At 36.5% G+C, this 21,141-nt stretch overlaps 1 protein-coding gene across 1 annotated transcript in view; it reads right to left on the bottom strand.

Annotated features, from left to right (window-relative positions):
• Window positions 1-20,917, bottom strand: part of Zranb1 (zinc finger RANBP2-type containing 1) — a 60,394-nt gene extending 39,477 nt beyond the window's left edge. The window contains 4 exon segments of the mRNA XM_063244906.1: window positions 3,003-3,833; window positions 3,836-3,849; window positions 5,252-5,417; window positions 20,782-20,917. Coding sequence (XP_063100976.1) covers window positions 3,003-3,833; window positions 3,836-3,849; window positions 5,252-5,292 — 886 coding nt within the window. The 5' untranslated portion in view covers window positions 5,293-5,417; window positions 20,782-20,917.
• Between the last annotated feature and the right edge of the window lie 224 nt (window positions 20,918-21,141).

Below are 21,141 nucleotides of genomic sequence, written 5' to 3'. Positions count from 1 at the left end.
AGATTTTGTTTAGGGGTTACCTTTCTTTCAAGGATTTGAATCACAAACAAATGCAATGTCACAGGGCAACTGACTGAATAGTAAAACAAAAACAAAATGTATTTAATAGAGCTTCCCTATTCTCTTGTAGGCTGCTATCTACCCAGGACAATTTTTGCTGAATGCTGACAATATCTCCCTGAAAATACCTAGCACCAACAGATATCCCAGAGGAAAATTAATTTATATTCACACTTCTACCTTTATCATCTTAGCTTCTATTCCAGATTCCACTTTTACTGATGGCAGTTTTAGCACTGCCACCCCAAACATCCTCTCATCACGTAAGACAATCTGACTTATGTAAAATTTATAACCAGGTAAAAATGTTTGAAATTGTACTGCCAATGTTTTAGTTTACTTTTTCTTTCTCAACAACTCAATTTTCGGGCTGGGGATTTAGCTCAGCGACATAAGCACCTGCCTTGCAAGCAGGCGGTTGTGAGTTCGATCCTTGGTACCAATAAAAATGAAAAAGACAAAAAAAAAAAAAAAGAACAACTCAATTTTCTCATTCCTACTTTACCAGCTACAAAGTTGGCTTACAGTTGAAAATGTTTTCCAATTTTAGAAAATACCACAATTCAGACTCAAGGTACAATTTTATGCTTAGTGTACACACTATGGAGATGATTTTTTAAAGCATGGCATCAATAAGGCATAATATACCTAGTGAAATCTAGGGAACACAAGGTAGGCAGTAAAGGGGAAGAATAATGATTAATTTTTAGTACATGTGGACTACTACTAGCCTTACTACCTAGGTTTTGCTTTATTAACCCAATACAATGTAAATAATTTTTTAAAACTTTTTAACATATCTTAATGTTTACAAATCAGGATATGACTACTTAGTAAGGACAGTTTCATAACTTTTGGTGTAACCCCTCAGAATGACACTGCAAAGTTAGTGATCAAAAATATTTGCTCATAACAAAGATAGAACCCAAATTACCAAGAACCAAATACAATCAATCCTTAACCCTAATTATCTAGACATTATGGGGTGGCATAATGAAAAACTTAACAAAAAACTTGCAAATGAAACAAGACCAACCTAATATTAGCCCTGCTAAGAGTTGTTATTCTAGCATTAAAATGAAGCCAGGTGTTGGTGGCATAAGCCTGCAATCCAGCACTCTGGGAGGCTGAGGCAGGAGATCACTCAAATATAGGCAACTTAGACTTTCTCTCAAATTTTAAAATTAAAAAAAAAAAAAACTAGAGATGTACTCCAGTATGAAGGTCTTGTGTTCAATCCACAGTACCACAACAAAAAAAAAAAAGAAATGAACAGTAATTAAAACACAAAGTTCAAGGGTAGATCCTCAAAAGAACTAAGGACACGTGGAATGAAATAAAAGGTAGCAACAAGAACAGCCATAATCAGTTGTGGTGGCACATGCCTGTAACCCCAACACTTGGGAGGCTGAAGCAGGAAGGTTGTTGTGAGTTCTAGACCAGCCTGGGCTACAAAGTGAGCTCAAGGCCAGCTTGAAATGGACAGCAAGACCCTATTTCAAAAACACCAAAAAAAAAAACACCAAAAAAAAAAAAGAACAGCCACAAACACATGAAATAATAGGAAAAAATATAGCTAAGCCACATTTTGGTTCATACAAAATTTATCTGCTAATGCTGCACACAAAATTTATCTTTACTTGCTGGGCATGGTGGCATGTGCCTATTAATCTTAGCACTCAGGAGGCTGAGACAGGAAGATCACCATGAGTTCGAGGCCAGCTTGGACTACAGAACCAAGTTCAAAGTTAGCCTGCACTACTTCTTTTTAGAGACCCTGTCTCAAAAAACAAAAAAAAAAAATTATCTTTAATAATCACTCAAAAATCTTTTCAACAGGGCTGGGGATTTAGCCCAGTGGGCTAAGTGCTTGCCTGGCAAGCACGAGGTCGTTAGTTTGATCTATCTCCAGAACCACAAAAAAAAAAAATCTTTTCAACAAAAATGAATGCCAGAACAAGCAACTCTGCAAAAAAAAAGGCAAACATCCCACTGAAATAATTTAAACTATAAAGTGTAAAATCTAACACACTGGGAAAAAACACTGAAGATTCTAACTAATTGCTTTTGTGAAACACTTCACAAATAATTCACAAGGTCGATAACTAGGGGAAAAACCCTACTCTCATGTCTCTATCCTTTAACAGCTCTGAACAAATGACAGGGCCCAATATTCCAAACATCCTTAAGAGAGCAATAAAAACCCAATACAGCTGGGTGCAGTGGCACACACATGTGTAATCCCAGAACTCGGAAGGCTGGGACAGGAAGACTGTTGCAAGACCAGCCTGGGCTACAAAGTAAGCTCAAGGCCTACATGAACTGCATAGCAAGGTCCTATCTCAAAAAGACATACACACACACACACACACACACACACACACAAATCATAACTTGAACTATGGAATTCAAGAACTATGTGAAATCAGTTCATAAAGTCTGTATTCACTACATAACATATATACTTAATGTCAGCATTTTTAAGGTCAATATTATGTCTGTTATTATGTTTGTTATATTATCACACATTTTTGTGATATTTGTAACATCTAAGTAAAGCCTCTATCATCTCAACATGCTTGCACTGTTTACAAACACTGACAAACAGCATCTGGTGTTGCTAAGTCACATCTTGGTACAATAAAGTGTAACAGTTTTAAAGTGCAGGTGTACAGTTTTTGCTAGTATGTAGTAAGTTTGTTTTAAATTAAGTTTTGTCCCCTAACACACACATAAGAAATAAAAGATATGTACACAAATGTAGGCAAATTAGTATAAAGTTGGTAAGCTTAAAAAACAGATTCTTATGAATGCATACTCAAGAATACAGCTGTCATGCTAAATGAGATCAAGGCTAAATAATACTGACTGCTTATACTTTTCATGTCGTATTTAATGCCTTTTCCTATCTCATTCAAAAAATGCAGAAAACAGAAACTTACCCACACAAGCACTGAGAAATAGCCAATCAGTCTTTTTCATTCTGTTTTTAATTTGCTTTAGTTTTTTGAAGTCCACTTCAAGTTCCTCCTTGCTGCCAACAGCACCAGCAAATTCAATCCTCTGAAAATCCATTTTTACTTCAGAGTCTCGTTTTGTCGTAGGTGGTGATCTTCTTTGGCTGTTACCACTACTGCAGCTTCCCCTCCATCGAGCTCTGTCTTGCTCATTTATTATTGAAGAAGCCTCTTCAGTCTCTGCCAACTCTATTGCTTCCATGTTATTAGGTCTGGGATGATCACAAACAACACATTTTTTAGCCTTGGCCCAGTTTTCATATGTGCAAATAGAACAAGTCCAATGTTGGGTCCTTGTGTTCAGTTTATTTCTATCATTGTACTCCTCACAAGAATCAACAGAAAAAGCAATTGGTCTTGAACCAGATCCTGAGGATTGAGGAGATTCTGTGGGACTCCTGGTCCTACGCTGGGATAAACACTGGGTACATCTGATTGCTCTTGGCCAGTTCAAATATGTGCACATGTGGCATGACCATTTATTTGCATTTTCCATACTGTATGAAGACTTAACCCTTGGTCTTGCACTAGAATCTGGACATATCAAAGGACTACTTCCTCCTTCAGTGCTGGAAGGATCCCAATCTCTACCAACATCACTTGAACCACTTTTAAATGGATCTTCTGTAATAATTGTTCCACTAGGCCTTTGGGCACGACACATAGTACATTTGATTGCAGATGGCCAGTTTTCATACGTACAATATTCACAAGCCCACTTAATTCCACGTTCTGACATTGTGCACTTCTTGAAGTTATGTCAGGCAGGAAGCTATAAAACAATAAGGACATGATTATTAAAATAATAACTACATAATTCTACCTCTGAAAATGTCCAAAAAATAAAAATACACTTCAACTTATAAAATATACATTTATCACAAGATGCACATAAAATTTCAGACTGAATTATTCTACTTTTCCTTTTGGGTTTCCAAAGAGATAGCAGAGATAAATCCCAAACAAACCTCTTAGAGGCTGGGGATTTAGATCAGTGGCACAAGCACCTGCCTGGCAAGCAAGGTCATGAGCTGGATCCCAAGAAAGAGGGAGGGAGGGAGGGAGGGAGGGAGGGAGAAGGAAGGAAGGAAGGAAGGAAGGAAGGAAGGAGAGAGAGAGAGAGAGAGAGAGAGAGAGAGAGAGAGAGAGAGAGAGAGAGAGAAGGAAGGAAGAAAGAAAAAGAAAGAAAGAAAGAAAGAAAGAAAGAAAGAAAGAAAGAAAGAAAAAAAGAAACTCTTAGACCTTGGAATTTAATGAAACTGTACTTTGGAATGACAAAAGAAAAGTTGGGAAATATTTGTCTCAAATGGAAAGGGAAAATTACAATAGGGATACCACTAATAAAAATGTTTACTTTCAGCTCAGCCATCAGCATCTAATTTAGGAAAGTATCCAACAGTTAAAGACTCAAAGGGATGGAAAAGAACACAAAACAAGTAATACCTCAAACATAACCATTCTCCAATTACAAACACAGATTATACTACCTAGATATCATATAAGAATTTCAGAAGACAAAGACATCTCTATGATTCCTGCTAAAGGAGAAAAACCTAAAAGTGCTAATTATTCACTGCTTTTAATTAGCACAGGTAGAAAAGAATAAATACCACAATTAAAGTAACATCATGAAACAGATACCATTTTCCTCAAAATCTACTTCTATCTTGAGAAAAACAAAAAAACAACACTACATATCACTCATAATCGGGAAATTCAAACTGTCGGGGCTGGGGATTTAGCTCAGCGGCGTAAGTGCCTGCCTTGCAAGCAAGCAGTCGTGAGTTCGATCCCCGGTACCGATAAAAAGGAAAAAGACCCCAAAAAAAAGAAATTCAAACTGTCAGAATATCTGTTAACTGTTTGCATAATAAAACCAATATAACTTTGAATACTCAGTCAGTATCTAAATTTTAAATTTCAATTCATATTAAAATATAATCACTATTTTAAATGACCTTTTCACGGCCCAAACTAATGCCACCTTCCGTAATTTTCTTAAGTCCTTCCTCAACTCACTACCACGTATTTTTAACAAGAAACAAGAAATCTTGGACAAAGTAACAGTTTTCCCACGTACTGTGCCAAGTCCACACCCCATTCAGAGTGTGAACTCTAATGACATCTTCGCTATAAAAAAAGGCTATTTAATAACTAAAATAAAAAGCACTTACTAAAATTTTAGTTTCCATGCTATAACCTCCACTTTGTACATGGTTAGAATAAAAGTACAGTTATAAATCAGATCAAGGACAAGTTTCAGTCTTCATGCTGGCTCAGACTGACTCCTCAGGAGACACTGCAAAACGTGATTAAGGTTCTGACTCTGAATTGCTATTCCTGTAAAGGAGACCAAAACTGAATTTCACTTATAGGTTGCTAATTTATCTAAAAGTATCTTATAAAAAGGTTTAATTTTAATCGATGCTATTATAGTCATTTTCATTTATTTTAATAATGATTATAGTCAGAATTTTAAATTGACACAGCAATAGAAATACCTAATTCACTGACTGGGCTGGTCAGTCAAACTAGACATAAGAAAGACATCTTTTTACATAACGTTAAGTCTGTGTGTATCACTGTGTCTGTGTCTATGTGCACACGCATGCAAAAGCACTACTATTATTGTTAATATTAACTGCCAGCAGGGCATGGTGGTGGGTGCCTGTAATCCCTGACTTGGGAGGCTAAGGCAAAAGAATGGATCACTGTGAGTTAGAGGCTAGCCTGAGCTAAAAAGTGAGTTCAAGGCCAATGTGAACTGCATTGTGAAATCCTGTCTCAAAAAGACAATAAAAAATACTAACAATGCTAAGTCAATTGCTACCTGTACTACTTGTATAGATAAAAGGGGAAAGGTGACATAATCCAAATATATACAAAGAGGAAAAAAGTAGGAATATAATTAGCTTTGAAATCTTTGTCTCCTTCAGTAATTATATTTTTTCATACTCAGGAAATTTACTTCAGTAAACTTTTCAAATTCATACATAATGATTACACACAATCTGATAGCAATTCAAAAGTGTGCTTGATAATGGCATCTGAGGTGGACAACAGATTTAAGGGCAATTTTTAAAATTTTCTTTAGGCAATTTCTTTAGTTTCTTTGGAATGAAATATAAACTAACTTGTTAATCTATTAGAAATCATGAGATTATAGAAATTTGGCATTAAAAAGACCAAAGACCATATTGGATATATACTGAAAGTTATCATAAGCAATTTCAATATCCCAACTTTTATAGTCACATTCAAAGAAATCTATGCTTGTTTTGATAAATCTTCCTGTGATGTGTTTGCCAGTCCAAGTAAACAGCCTATGATCTTATCTTAGCTAATCTTCATTGAACTAATGTAATGGCAAAAATACACTTGAAATGTCCACAGCTGACAAAAAAAAAAAAAAAAAAAAAAAAAAAAAAAACCATTAAAAATATCATATAGAAGGGCCAGGGGTTTAGCTCAGTGGCGTAAGTGTCTGCTTGGCAAGCACAAGGTCATGAGTTCAATCCCCTGTACCAAAAAAAAAAAAATAAGATTAAAAAATCACATAGGGGTTACAGCTACATGTGATCTTCCTTGGCTCAAGCCACACACAAAAAACCTAAATAAATATATCATCATCATAATTAATGTCATTACATATGCTTGGTAAAGTAATGGACAAATATTATAGCTACACAGCTTACTCATTCTAAAAATCAAGGTAACTAAGCAATGCTAAACCCTAACTAAAAGAGTCTTAAAAGAATATATTAGATAATGATATACAGTCTCTACTTCTGGGGAAATCAAAGCTTTCCAGGAATGTTGTATTTTATTAACTGAAAGTTAAAATTCATTAGAAGTATTAACAGAAACAGTCATCTGTACCTGTGGCAATCAATAGAATGAAAAATAAGGATAACATCAACTCAATTATACAGTTTTTATACTACTGAAAAACTAACAGAGTATTCTTTTTCTCTCAGATGTTAAAATACACTTGAAAGGTATACAAAATTATATTAAAAGTAGTCAGCTCTAAGGAGTTAATACTGCATCATAAAACTGTTACTAAATACCATTTTAAAACCAGGACCAATGAATGGTACACACCTATAATCCCAGCATTTAGGAGACTGAAGCAGGAGGATTACCAGGAGCTTAAGGCCAGCCTTCAAGCCAGCCAGGGTTAGTGAGTTCAAAACAAGCCTAAACTACACAAGTAAGATCTTGTCTCTCACACAAAATAAGAATATATATTTTAAAGTATTTTATATATATATATACATATAAAAAGCATTTTAAGTTAACATATTCCTATGATTTAATGTACTGATTTATCTCTAATTCTACATGCAACATAATTTCTAAATTCTATTCAAGGAACTATACAATTGGTACAATAAAAATCGCAAAATCAGGCCATTTTCAAAAAGAACTAGACATAACTGCTCCTTAGTTTGTTTTTGTTGCTTGTGTAAACAAGGTCTCCCCATGTAGTCGAGGCTGGTCTTCAACTCACAGTACTCCTGCTTTAGTCCTCAGAGAACCAGTATTACATCCAACTGCTTTTTTTTTTTTTTTTTTTTTTTTTTTTTTGTACCAGGAATCAAACTCACAATCTCATGCTTGTCTGGCAGGCACTTGTGCTGCTCAGCTAAATTTCTGACCCACAACTGCTACTTTTAAAACAAGTATTCTTTGGGTCAATTGAAGTACCAAGAGTTTTCATCCTACGTACAAAAAAAATCCAGAAATCCATTTGTGCATCAAGCCCAACGTATAAACAACATCACCAAATACATCAACCACTTCACAGCATTAAATTCAATGCTTTTAATTATATACTTCCCAACTCAAATAATAAAAAGCACAAGTATTATGGTGCATATTATTCATGGCTGTGGAAGGGACAAATACTTTAATATGGTCATGTTCAATGAGTTAAACCACATTTACAAGGCACTACCCTCCATGCATAACGATATTGAAATCAATTCTTCAAAACTGTAGCTACAATACAGCCACCTACTACAAAAAATAAAACCTATGAAAGAGAATCAAGGAAGTAAAACAATCTAGTAGAGTACAAATTCCTTAAAAAACAACATACACTCAATTGTCAGGTAGTTTTAAGTGATGAGAAATTATCCAAAGGAAGTGTTAACAGCAACAGTCTTAAGAGATTCTATTGGCTTATTATAAATATATATTAATAAAATTCTGTAGATTTACAAATATGTGAAATTTTCTAAATGCTCTGACAACATCTTGGAATAGTACTGACCTAAGTAAAACTAAGGATATTCCAAGCCTGCTGAATTTTCAGGTTCTGTTAAAATGTTACAAAGTAATTTTGAATTATAAAACTTATGTAAATAAAAAAGTAAAAGAATTACTTAACCATTAAGCCAAAACTTCCACACAGTCATTATCTTTTTTACCATTATCTTCCTACATCACTGTCTTCCTTGTAACAGTCACCAGAAAAATCAACCAAGATAGAGCAGGATCACAGAGACTGATGATATATTCACAAATTCTTACCCCATTTCAGGGCTCTCATAGCTTATCAACACTTCCATTAAACTTTTAAACTTTCTCTCATCCAATGTCCTATCCTGACTTCTCTAGTTTCCATTCGTTATATATGGCCTGTGCTAGGTGTCACCCCAAAGCCACATATGCAGTCATAAGTGGGGCTTTTCAAAGGTGGCTGGATCTACAGTGTGTGATGGTGGGAATAAGTGTGTGATACTGGGATCAAGGGGGTGTGATTACTAAATCAGTTCATCGATTGGCTTGGCATCATTTTCTAGATGTAAATAATAGGAAGGCCTACCCAAACAGCATGTAGTCTGGATACAATATAAGAAACAGAAAGAAGGATACAGTTGTCACTTGCTGCTTTGCTGCCTTCTACCTTGTCATGGACTCTTTCTCCTCTGCAATGTCCCTTTGCCACACCACCCTGTCTTGGAGTCAGCCAACTATGAATTGAAACCTCTACAAACTGTGAGGCTTATTCCATCTGTCACTACCCCTAAGGATACATACATGAAAGCACTGTCCTTAGGTATGATAAGCCTTTCTTTCCTTTAATTAACTTTGGATGTCAGGTGTTTTGTCTCATCAACAAGAAAAGTAACTAAGACACCACTAATGTCAGTATTCATATCTCCCAGCAGAAACAGCATTACTTGAATTTGGCCTTCTGCCCACATGTTCTTTCCAATGGTATCTACCCAATCAATATTTTTCCCCCATCTCCTCTGCAACCAATCCTTTCTAGATTCAGGTCAGAACTACTATAATAGTCTCCAAAGCTTCTTTGCTTTCCCAATCTATCCATCTATTACCAAAATAATCCTCTTTCTGAAGCTCTTCTGTAACCATATTAACTCTCAACTCCATTTCATTAACTCATATTCTCAAAATACACCACACACATGCAACCCAATTTACCCATGTGCCACCACTCTTGAAGATACACAAATGAAAGCACTGTCCTTAGATACACAAGCACAAAAGATACACCTTTAGTTGAGTCCTACCCATTGTTTAAAGCTCAGTTAAGTCTTATCTCTGTGCTATGAAACTTTCAAATTACTCCAAATATACTCCAAGCAACTATACTTTTACTGACATTTGGCATTTACTACACAGTGTTTCCTCTTGGGTCTAGCTACTAGAGCATTAGCTTGTATAAACTTTTTCCTATGTCATTTCTTTCCATCAATGTTTAATCAGAGTAGCCACAGTTCCAAAACCCTTGTCTCAGGGATTCCAGTGGACCAGAATACAGACTAGTACCTTGTGTTTACTAAAACCCCTGAATAGACAGATCCCACTGAATGGCCTGCAAAAAGAAAGGAGTAGAGCTTTTGAGCAATCTTAGGAGAAACTCTAGAAACTCCATGGCAGCAATTGTAGACGCACCAAAATTTCAGTAGAAAGTGTCTGTAAGGCACAATTAGATGTCAAGAAATAGGCACTGAGAGCCCACAGCTGGTTATAGAGCCACAGAGCCACAGAACCACAGAACCAGAAGGATTCCTATGGAGGATAAGGAGAGGCCTTATTATGACCAGAGACAACTCACCCAATAACATGGGGGGGGGGGGTTATGAATGAATGAAGCTGAATTTCCTGCCAAGAGAGTTTTAGAGTTCATATCAAGTTCATTTAAAGAAAGGAAATGCATCACTTTGTTTTTGGACCAGGATTTAGTTTGACACACTTGAAATATCTTTCTATCTCTGCAACCAGGTTATAAACCAGCAAAAGCTAATCACATCTGTTTTCCCTTCATTTCATATCAAAACAAACCCATACTCAAATATGTAACTCTATCAACAAATATCTGAAATATTATATGGCCCATCTTGATATCTACTGCACCCCCCATGTTCTGCCCCATTAAAAATACAAACATGTATTACATAAATACACATAATTTAATGCAACCAATAAAATTATAAAGCATTTTTGTTCTTGCTAGTTTGGGTAAGCTTGGTTTGGTTTGTTTTTTTGAGAAATGTAGTTCAGACTGACCTTGAGCTTATCACTAAGACTAGACTAAACTCTTGGCAATCCTGCCTCAGCCTCACCTCCTCGGTGTACACCACCAACTGCAGCTTTGTCCTTGCTAGCCTGGCATCTGAAACAAAAGAACTTGTTTTCAAAACAAAATACAATACACTGACCACCAAGTTAATTAAATGGCTTTGTTTGGAACCTTCTGATTCCACAGCCCATAATTAAACATACTAATTTCCAAGACACTATGCTGATTTTCCTCCATTCTCACTACTTGTTCTTCCTCAATTTTCTTTGCAGGCTTCCTTTTACTGTACTCCTGAAGTAAAGAGTCAAATGCCTCACCATGCAAGCCAGTCTGGCCTCAAACTCCTGCTGGCCCTCCTGCCTCAGTCACCGAATACAGGCATTGCAGGTATTACAGGTGTGCCACCACACCCAGTCTTTAGTTCTTATTTCTATAACCCTTACCATAACTCCCTTGGGAATTTTACTCCATGCCTAAACTTTAAATTTTATTTATTCGATTATGAGTCCCAAATTTATAAATCCAGCTGGACCTTACCCCTAACTCAAGATTTGTGAATCTAGCTATCTACTTGATATCTGTTTTGTGTGGGGGTTGGGGGTGGTTTTGGTTTTTGCTTTTGTTTTTGTTTTGTCTTTTTGAGACAGCTTCTGGCTATGCAGGTCAACTGGCCTTGAGTTCACTTTATAGTCCAGGCTGGTTTCAAGCTTGAAATGATCCTCCTGCCTCAGCCTCCCCAGCGTTAGGATTACAAGTATGTACCACCACACCATGCTGATATCTCTGTTTGAATAAGAAACATCTCACACTAACATTGAAAACTGAATTCTGAATCACAATTTAATGTTTCTGAGCCTGTTTTCTCATCTAAAAACTGAAGGAGTTGGACTACTAAAAGTCACAAAGCCATATAATATTCATTCCTTTTCTCATTGCTCTGAAAGTCTATTTTCTACAGCAGATTTACATACTTTCAAAATCTGACCAATTTAAGCTACTATGACAACTCCTAACCTGATTAAGATTGCTATATAAAAAACAAAGTATGAAACTTCTGCAATCACTAAATGTCTAAAAGTATAAATCTATGTTAAACTGTATATAGTTACCAGTAATTTCAAAAAGAATAAGCCTGTCTATACAAGAAAGTCACTGTTTTACATTATATGGTATCCATACCAAATAAGTAGATTTGCACTAAACATACTTGCTGTGTCCTTCTCTAAAGAATTTGTGAAGCTAGGTATGGTACTGCACACCTGTAATCTCAGTAATCAGGAGGCTGAGGCAGAAGAATCACGAATTCAATGTTAGCTTGGGTTACACAGTGATTTTTAAGGCTAGTCTGGAGTACATGGCAAGATTTTGCCTCAAAAAAACAAAAATTGTGGACAAGCAGGACAGCATAAATTTAAGTTAAATAACACTGCCAGAATGATCTTGGTGGTGCTGGCACTATCCCACACACTTGAGGAAATTACTCTTTCGACCAGTACATCTACCTTCATTCCATACTAATGTAAGTATTTGAACTATATGAAAAAATTTAAAGTTTACATTTTAATTTACCAAGAATGCATTAATTAGGAAAACCTGTAACAAAAGTTACAATTCTAACGGGTTTTCCTTTTAAACTGCCAGATACTTAGCAATTTAATGATCAGAATGAAAGAAGATTCAGAAGACACAAAAGTACTTACAATTGCATTAAAACTACCATGAAACTATATTGCTTTCATCTATTTTCTAGTTATTTCAGGAGAAATTCTAACTCTTCACATAACCAACTTTGTCTATTTAAACACTCTAGTTCCTAGAATGTAACAAGAAAGGGAGAGGTATATTATATATATTATATATATGTAGAACCAAATCTCTGCACAGTTCCTTTACAGTTTCCCAGTCATACCCTTCAAAATACAGCACTAAACAGAAGTAAATATATGTAGCAACACAGGATAACACTTACCAAAAATATACATGCAAGGAAATGTGAATCAGTAACAACAGATAAAATACTGTCTTCACTGGGCTAGAGACAGCTCAGTGACAGTTTCTGGTGGGCAAGCACAAAGCTCTGAGTTCGATTCTCAGTACAAAAACAAAATGAAACAAAATACTGTCTTCATGCTCAGGGAACCTACAATCTATTTAAATGAAAGACTGTAGCTTTATTTGAATATGTATGGAAATAGTTACTATCCCAAACAGTACTTATCAACCTAGCATTTAAAAGATAGTAAAACAGGGCTTGCCTAGTACATATGAGACCTGAGTTTGAATCCCAGCTTCACAAAAAAAAAAAAAAAGAAAGAAAGAAACAGTAAGCAATTTTTGTAAGAACTATGAATATGTTTACCACTTTCAAATTTTAAGTTACCCTACTCATTCTGTGTTCACATTGGGAACAGATTACCCCCAATCTATAAAATATCTATAAGAACTAAGCCATTATTGTATCTAGTCCACTAAAGGCCATCTTTTGATCAATGATTATAGATGCTATCTGTGTGACAGACCAAAGAGAGGTAGAAACTTGGAATTTCCAGATAATCTACTATTTGTAACATGAAAAGAAAAAAAAGCTATGAAAAGAAAGCAGAGCAAATGCATAACTATTAAGGCAATACCTACTCAGACCTATCACATGGTCCAAAAGTAGCTTTTTCCCAATTCCTCAGTTCTGTTCAAATTCTGTTATATTGCCTAAATTTCAATCCGTTAAAGTCATTTTAACTAAAACATTTTTGTAAATACAATCTACAAATGTCACTTCTTAATAATATAAAATCATTCAGTTAATCACTTCCCTTATGATTCCTAGTGTGATGGATAACAAAAATAAGATAAGGATTTTTCTATCATTGTCAGAAAATATACAACAAGTAGGTAAAATTTCAGTAAAAGGTATCCTGGAAACGAATGCTAAAACAGCACAAGGATGAAAATACTTATCCACATTACTAGAGGTAGGTAACTAGGGCACCTTTGTCTATTTCATAATTTTGCCAGAGTCAGCCATATTCAACTAGAAAATGGTAAAAGATAAAACCTAATAAGCAGTTCATACATGCCAAACATCATTCTAAGCACTTTATGTACATTAACTAATTTAATCCTCAGAAATGTATAAGGCAGGTACTATCAGATGTTCTGCATCTAAGTTTGTACTTTATGCACTATATGAGAAATATATATATGTGAACTGTAGGTCATAATCATTTGTTTCACTGAGTTGCTTGCTGAACAATCCCTCTTCACTATCTACTTACAGGCAAAGCTAAACAACATTTTTCAAAACAAACATCACATTTTGCCAACATTTAGCTTTGTAAAACTGAATCTTTCCAAAGGGCTGAGGCAGGAATATGACACATTCAAGACCAGCTTGGGTAATTGGGTAACTTAGCAAGACTATCTCAAAATTTAAAAAAAATAAAATTTTAAAACAGTTTTTGTTTTAAAAAGGGCTGAGGATGTAATTCAGTGCAAGCACCCTGGTTTCAATCCCTGAACCACCAAAAAAAAAAAACCAAAACAGAAAGAAACAAAAGACTGAGCTAATGAGAACTTCAAAAGTTATTTGTAATTTATAAAAGAAAACACAACAAGCACATAAAATTGAGTGAAAAAAGAACTGGTACTAATCACCACAGTTTTAGATTATAAAGTATCTTATGAGTATTTCTGTTTTGGAGGCAACCACTAAGGAAAAAACATTATTAGTAACTATCAGTCTGGCTCTTTTTAGACTAACATGCATCAAACCAGACCACTATAGAAACTACGAATGTCAAGTAAGAACAGAAAAATCGTCCATTTTCATTCAGTCAACTGTAAAAGGGGAAACCTTTGTAAATAACATGTTTACAAGTTACAGAACCTATACATGATGCCATTTTAAAGAAAAGAACAACTTTCTATGAGATTGTAGGCAAATTATATTTATTTCTTAAAGCCTCAATTTTCTCACCGGTAAAAATAGCATTAAACAATGACCTTCAGAATGTTTGTTCTATGCACTAAACCCTAATTAGCAAGTTGCCCAGGCTGGCCTCAAACTTTTGATCATCCTGCCTCATTTCCTAAGAAGAGGCAGTCTCTCATTCTTCATTGGAATATTTGACTTTAAAAATCCTACTTATTAAATTTACTTTGCAAATAGCTATTTCTAAAACAATTTAATGTTTCCTATTTCACTAGTGACAAAATTGATAGTGAACACCAATTTTTAAATACCATTACTAAATTAAGGATCACTAAATAAAAATCAACTAATCACATTAATATGCCAAAGAAGAAAAATCACTTAAATATCTTACTTAAAATACAGAAAAAGTCCTTCACTAAACACAACACCCATTGTCATTGTAAAAACAAGCTAGTGGGTTTGGGGTACAGCTTAGTGGTACAGTATTTGCCTAACATGCACAAACCCTGGATTCAAACCTCAACACTTAGAAGTAAAAAACAGTGAACATCACTGAAGAGATCTTCCTCAGTGATAAAGAATGCCCATCAAAAAATCTACAGCTAACATATTTAACAGTGGTAAGACCAGGAAAAAAGCAAAAGAATCCATCATAGTACTTATTTTAGGGGATAATGGTTACTTCTATCACGCAATTGTGAAAATTTACTTCTGTCTCCATAAAGGGTCTCCATGTGATAGCTCCTATCAATCATTTAATAAATAAATAAATAAACTCAACATTCTGCTGTTAGCAAAGGACAATAGTCCTCAAAAAAAGTGGTCAAAAGAACTTCTGATAATTAAAACTTTAGCTCCATTAAAAGGCACACGCTAAACAAGAGCAAATGATTTAGAAGTTTTTTGTTGTTGTTGTTTTTTGTTTTTTGTTTCGATGCTGGAGATCGAACTCAGGACCTCACTCTTGCCAGGCAGGCACTTACACTGCTGAGCTAAATCCCCAGCTAGAAGTGTTATTAAAAATCACAGATATCATATCCTATCTTCAGAATTTCAACCAAAAGTGTGTTCTTAAATTAATGTGCAACACTAAGTATAGATCCTTTTATCATGTAGGAAACAGAAATAATTTCATCATACCCCCCCAAAAAAATTCTTATATTAATCAGCTTGTAACTGAAAATAATTGTATCATTAGAGCTAAGTAAATTCCAACAAATTTACCTAGTTACTGGGACAACTGAATAGCTACATTTAAAAAATTATGTTGGATTCCTTTTTTTTTTTTTTTCTTTTTACATCAGTGATTGAACTTACAACCTCGCACTTGCCAGGCAGGCACTTGTGCCACTAAGCTAAACCCCTGGCCCTGGATTTTTATTTCTTCTAATCATTTGAAAAGCTTACCTAAATTTGAGAACAAAAACAGTAAAACTATCAAATGAAAACAAAGATACAAATCATGATTTTGGGTTAAACAAAAGCAAATGTGAGAAAACAATTTAAAAATTAAAAATTTTTGTGTTCCAAAGGACATCACAGAAAAGAATGAAGACTATCCACAAAACTATCTAAAAGCAACTTCTGTCTAGAATATAAAAAGAATTCTTACAACTCAATTTAAAAAAGTAATAATCCAATCAAAAAATGGGAAGAAAACTCAGTGGGCTGGGAATACAGTTCAGTGGCACAGCTCCTTCTTGGCAAGCATGAGGTCATGAGTTTTAAAAGTTAGTAATAAGTACTCTTACATACTGACAGAAATAAGAAACAGGCTGAGTATGGTGGCACACTCAGGAGGCTGAGACAGGAGGATTACTGAGAGTTCAAGGCCAGCCTGGGCTACATAGTGAGTTTAGGACCAGCCCGAATTACACAGCAAGACCGTGTCTCAAAAAACAAACAAAACAGGGGCTGGGGATTTAGCTCAGGGCATAAACACCTGCCTTGCAAGCAGGAGTTCGTGAGTTCGATCCCCGGTACCGATAAAAAGAAAAAGAAAAAAAAAAAAAAAAACCTGTATGTAACTTTCATAAGCTGCACATTTCGTAACTAGAAAACCCAAAGTCCATCAATTAATTAACAAGTAAACAAAATGTGGTATACAAGAAAATATTCTACCATAAAAATGAAATACTGTCATATACTAAAACAAAGAACCTTAGAAACATTTTAAATGAAAGAACCCAAACACGAATGGTCATATGTTGTATGACTCCACTTACATAAGATTTCTAATACAGGCAAATCTAACAGACACAATAAGGATCTTTGTTGTTGCCAAAACCTGAGAGCAAAGAAATGACTGCTAATGGGCACATAGTTTATTTGAAGGATAATTAAAGTATTATGGAATTACTCAGTGGTGATGGTTGCACAATTCTATGTAGACACTTAAATGGGTGACTTTCGTGACATATTAAACATACCTCTGTGAAGCTATTTACTAAAAAAAAAAATTCTGGGGCTAGGGTGTAGCTCAGTCTAGCCTATTAGGTTAGTGTGCACAAGGCCCTAGATTTATTCTCCAGCACCAAAAAAAAAAAAAAAAAGTTAAGAAAAACCTAGAAAACAGTAACACATGCCAATAATGTCTTATGCACGCAAATATTTTCATGTACATGATTTAACTACATGCAAGTAAACAACTGACTTGACAAAAGATTAAAAAATTAATATTGTCGTTGAGAGCAAGTGGGACAGTTTGTTCTCAACATAAGGACTATAACAACTTAAAGGAAATTCATTTTCTCATTACCAAAAAGTTCTGTTCACTGAGCAACAGAAATATTATCAACTTTATATACAATTTACTTGGCCCACCTCCATTTTAAAATTTAAAATGATAGCTCTTGTCAAAACTACAACTAAACCAAAATAATACCCTCTCAGAAAGTAAACTTACTCAGATTTCTCAAACAGTAACATTACTACTATAATTCTATGGCCTTTTACAAATCCAAGTAGCCTGACTAAAAAATGTCCCATATTTCCTAAAAGTTTACTATCACATTAGTTTTAACTCCAATTATAATATAAAAGTTTAAGAACCTTAGGGGGGCAGTTTTCATATAAACTACTTCCTAAAATATCACACAATTTGAAGGAGAAAAATACTTCAATGATTTGGAAAAGGACAAATTTCCACATAGAAGCATTGGGTAAGTCATGATGGTTTACTGCCAACAGATTATGTATCCATAAAATATCATGCCTCCTACTCACAATACATAACAGAAACATACACACCTATTTTCCAAACATATCAGCAGCCACCTAAGGTACTACATAATTATATGTATTATCCTTGGTATACACCAATGTTAAAGGCCAGTTGGTTGGTGTTTTCCTCCAACAGTGTTGACAGGTAGCAATGAATCACATATTCTCCTGTCTCATCTGCCTTATGATCAACAACACATGTTGCCAACATCTGAGGTTAACAAGCAAACTAAGGCTATGAATTTTCTCCTTCCCATGATGGTAAAGGTTAACATACACACAAATATAGAATGGCTAACCTTCAAGTCACTGCTGCCAAACAGAAACCAAGTTAACTGCCCCAGACTCAAAGAAGAAATAAGCCAGAGAATTGTGGTTATTTTCACTTGGATAATAGGACATGATCATTATGAAAATGTTAAGCATCTTCTACAGAGAACTGAGCTGATAATACAAACATACTGAACAAATACTTTAGAAACGCAATTTAAAATATTTTGTCTCATAAGCACAAAGTTCCAGAAACTGCAATACTTGAAAGACAACAAACTGCATACCCTAAAATACATCTAAAGCCAAAAATACTTTGTCAGACCATGTATTCACATTTTCAATGCTGAAAACATCTTCCCCTAAATGGAAGTTCATTTTAGCAATGCCTTAAAAATCTAGTTGGGAAGCAAAATTTTTAAAAAGGTTAATTGAAGCCGGGCATGGGGGCACACACCTGTAATCCCAGCACTCTGGAAGTCGAGACAGGATTATTAGAGGTTTGAGACCAGCCTGGGCTACAAAGTAAGCTCAAGGCCAATCTCAACTGTGTAATGAGACCCTGCCTCAAAAAGACAAAAAAAAAAAAAAAAAAAAAGACAAATTGAAACCCACAGTAATATACATCAAGGGTAAAAAGAGAAAAAGCTTCTCAAAAAAGTGAACAGATCACTTGGAGTCAAAGAGTCAAAAAGAACTCTCAGGACAGGGCACTTAAGTCAGCCCAGAGAGTATCTAATACAACCAGAAGAGGATTTCAAACAGAAAGAGCAAGGCATGAAGGAAGAGCCAAAAGAAGGAACTTCAAAGGAACCACAAACTACTGAGTATGACTGCAACTAGAGTCACAAAAGGAAGAAATAAGAAAACCAAACAGATCCAGGTCAGACTACAGAGAAATTTGAACATCACATCAAGGAGCTTTAACTTTGTTTTGCATTTATTAAGGAGTTTTCCATGGGTCTTTATGTGAGGATTTAATAGTGTTTTGTACCCAAAGCACACGTAGAGCACAGATATTCCAAATGAAACACCATTATCACTGTGGTAAAAAATGTTCAAAGTCCAGATAAAGATGGCATAATCAGAAGAGAAGGGGTGGCAAACAGCAATGTCCAAATAAAACTGAAACAAGTCAAATAAAAAGTCAGGGTTTTACCTCTGCAACTCCTATTTCCTTAGTTTACACTTACTATAAAAGCAAGAAGTATAAATGGAATGGTTCTCACTGTCTCAATTACAATATGAAGCAATTTACCTCAAACATTGTGTAACTAAGACTATGTTAATCTTCAGACTTTAAATGTGATATGCCATAACCCGTATCACTGTACATATCTGGATCCAGGCCATGAACTTAAAATATACTGCCATGAGTGCATCACAACAAACCAAGCACATTTCAAGAGTAAATAAGTGGGTGGTTCTAATGCTCTAACTTATTAATAAAAGGTGATGAAAACTGCAACAGAAAAATCCCTCATGCTATTTAAATTATATTCTCTCTGAAAATAAAATGTTTCTTTAATGTCCTAACACTACTTAACTGCCAAATGGTCCAATAAAAGCAAGGTTATGAAATTTTAATGTAAAGTCAAAATTCAAGAGGAAGTTCTGAATTTTTTAGAATTACCTCATTTAATTAAAATATAACCAGGAGGCCAAACTCAGTTTTATTTTTCCAAACATAGTTTAGATGACTTTCCCAAGGCTCTTAACAGAAGCAAAGCAAAGGATCACAATTCCCCTAAATTATGGTCTGTACAGTCAGTTACCAATGTTTTATCAGCATAAGGGGTACTCTAGGAATTGCACTAGAGATAAGGAAGTCAGGAATCTATTTTTTTTTTTAACTTCCGGGAATTAAGTTTCAACCGCGCTCTTAAAACAGTAATTTCGTGCATTTGTTAACAAAAACATTGAACGACTATCAGGTGAGATCAAAACACTGAGAACAGTGGGCGGCGCTTAAATCTGGTAGTGTACTGTGTAAGAAAATCGAGTGCCAGAAACAAAATTTTCAGCCAAGGGAATTTCAAAACACCAGTATATCTCAAACATGATGGGCCGGTTCGAACTTCCAGGCTTAACCTATACTCCTGTCCCCTCTGCGTAATGCACATATTCACTGCAGTCCTTCCGTCTGTGGAATGACCCGTACCAAACCACAGCAAGAAAAGAGAGAAACGTGCACTGAGCTATCGTTATCACTACAGGAGAGCTAGCCAGTTTTTCCACAAGTGCCGCCCCGCTCTTTGATTTAACAGGAACAACAGGAGGCCACCGCAGGAGGCAGAGTACCGGCCAAGGGACCAAAATCCAAGTTGGGAAACCAGCACTAACTTGTGGCAATGGACCCAAGTATTTACGGCCTACTGCAGAATGCAAACGAGACCCGATTCACCAACTCTTTTGGCAGGAAAAGAAGCTGGGGAATCTGGCGGAAGAGGTGCCAGGGCGACTTGTCCAGGCGACTTGTGGCCACCAGGTCGGTAAACAAGTGGGGCGGACCCACCCTCCCACGGCCCCTAGTTGTTCCTGCGCCAGGAGAGCTCAAGATGGACGCGCGGCCAGCCGCGGTCCCGGGCCTGCCCTACCCTCGCCCACAACGCCGCAGCCTGGAAGGCTGGGCAGCTCGGGCCCCACTGGCAGCCAAGGGCCTGGCAGGCCGCGCTGGGCAGCGGGCGGCCTGCGGTGGGCGCCCCCACCCGAGGCTCGGTTACCTGGCGGCGACGACTCCTCCTCCAGCTCCCGCTCCTCCTCCTCGTCAGACACTTGGCGCCCGGCGGCGGCGGCGGCGGCGGCGGCGGCAGCGGCAGCGGCGACTCCCGCACAGCCCGCGGCGACGAGCCGAGCCCGGCCCCTCTCCGCCTTACCCGGCGCCGCCGCTCGCCCCGCTGCTGCCGCCTCCGCCCTGCCGCCTCAGTCAGGACATGGTCTCCGCGGGCCTGCGCGGCTCCAGGCTGCCGGAGGCGGGAGCTGAGGGGTGGAGAGGTGGCTTGGAGGCGGGAGGAAGTCGGGGGGCGGGAGGAGAAAAGCAGGGGGGGCGACTTCGGGCGCTGAGGACTCCTAATGGCGGCGGC

The sequence above is a fragment of the Cavia porcellus genome, unplaced genomic scaffold (genome assembly GCF_034190915.1).
Source record: "Cavia porcellus strain 051 isolate PalLab524CR breed Dunkin Hartley unplaced genomic scaffold, mCavPor4.1 scaffold_2, whole genome shotgun sequence".
Lineage (NCBI taxonomy): Eukaryota > Metazoa > Chordata > Mammalia > Rodentia > Caviidae > Cavia > Cavia porcellus.
The sequence above is the reverse complement of the archived record's forward strand: the minus strand, read 5'-3'. Positions and strand labels throughout refer to the sequence as shown.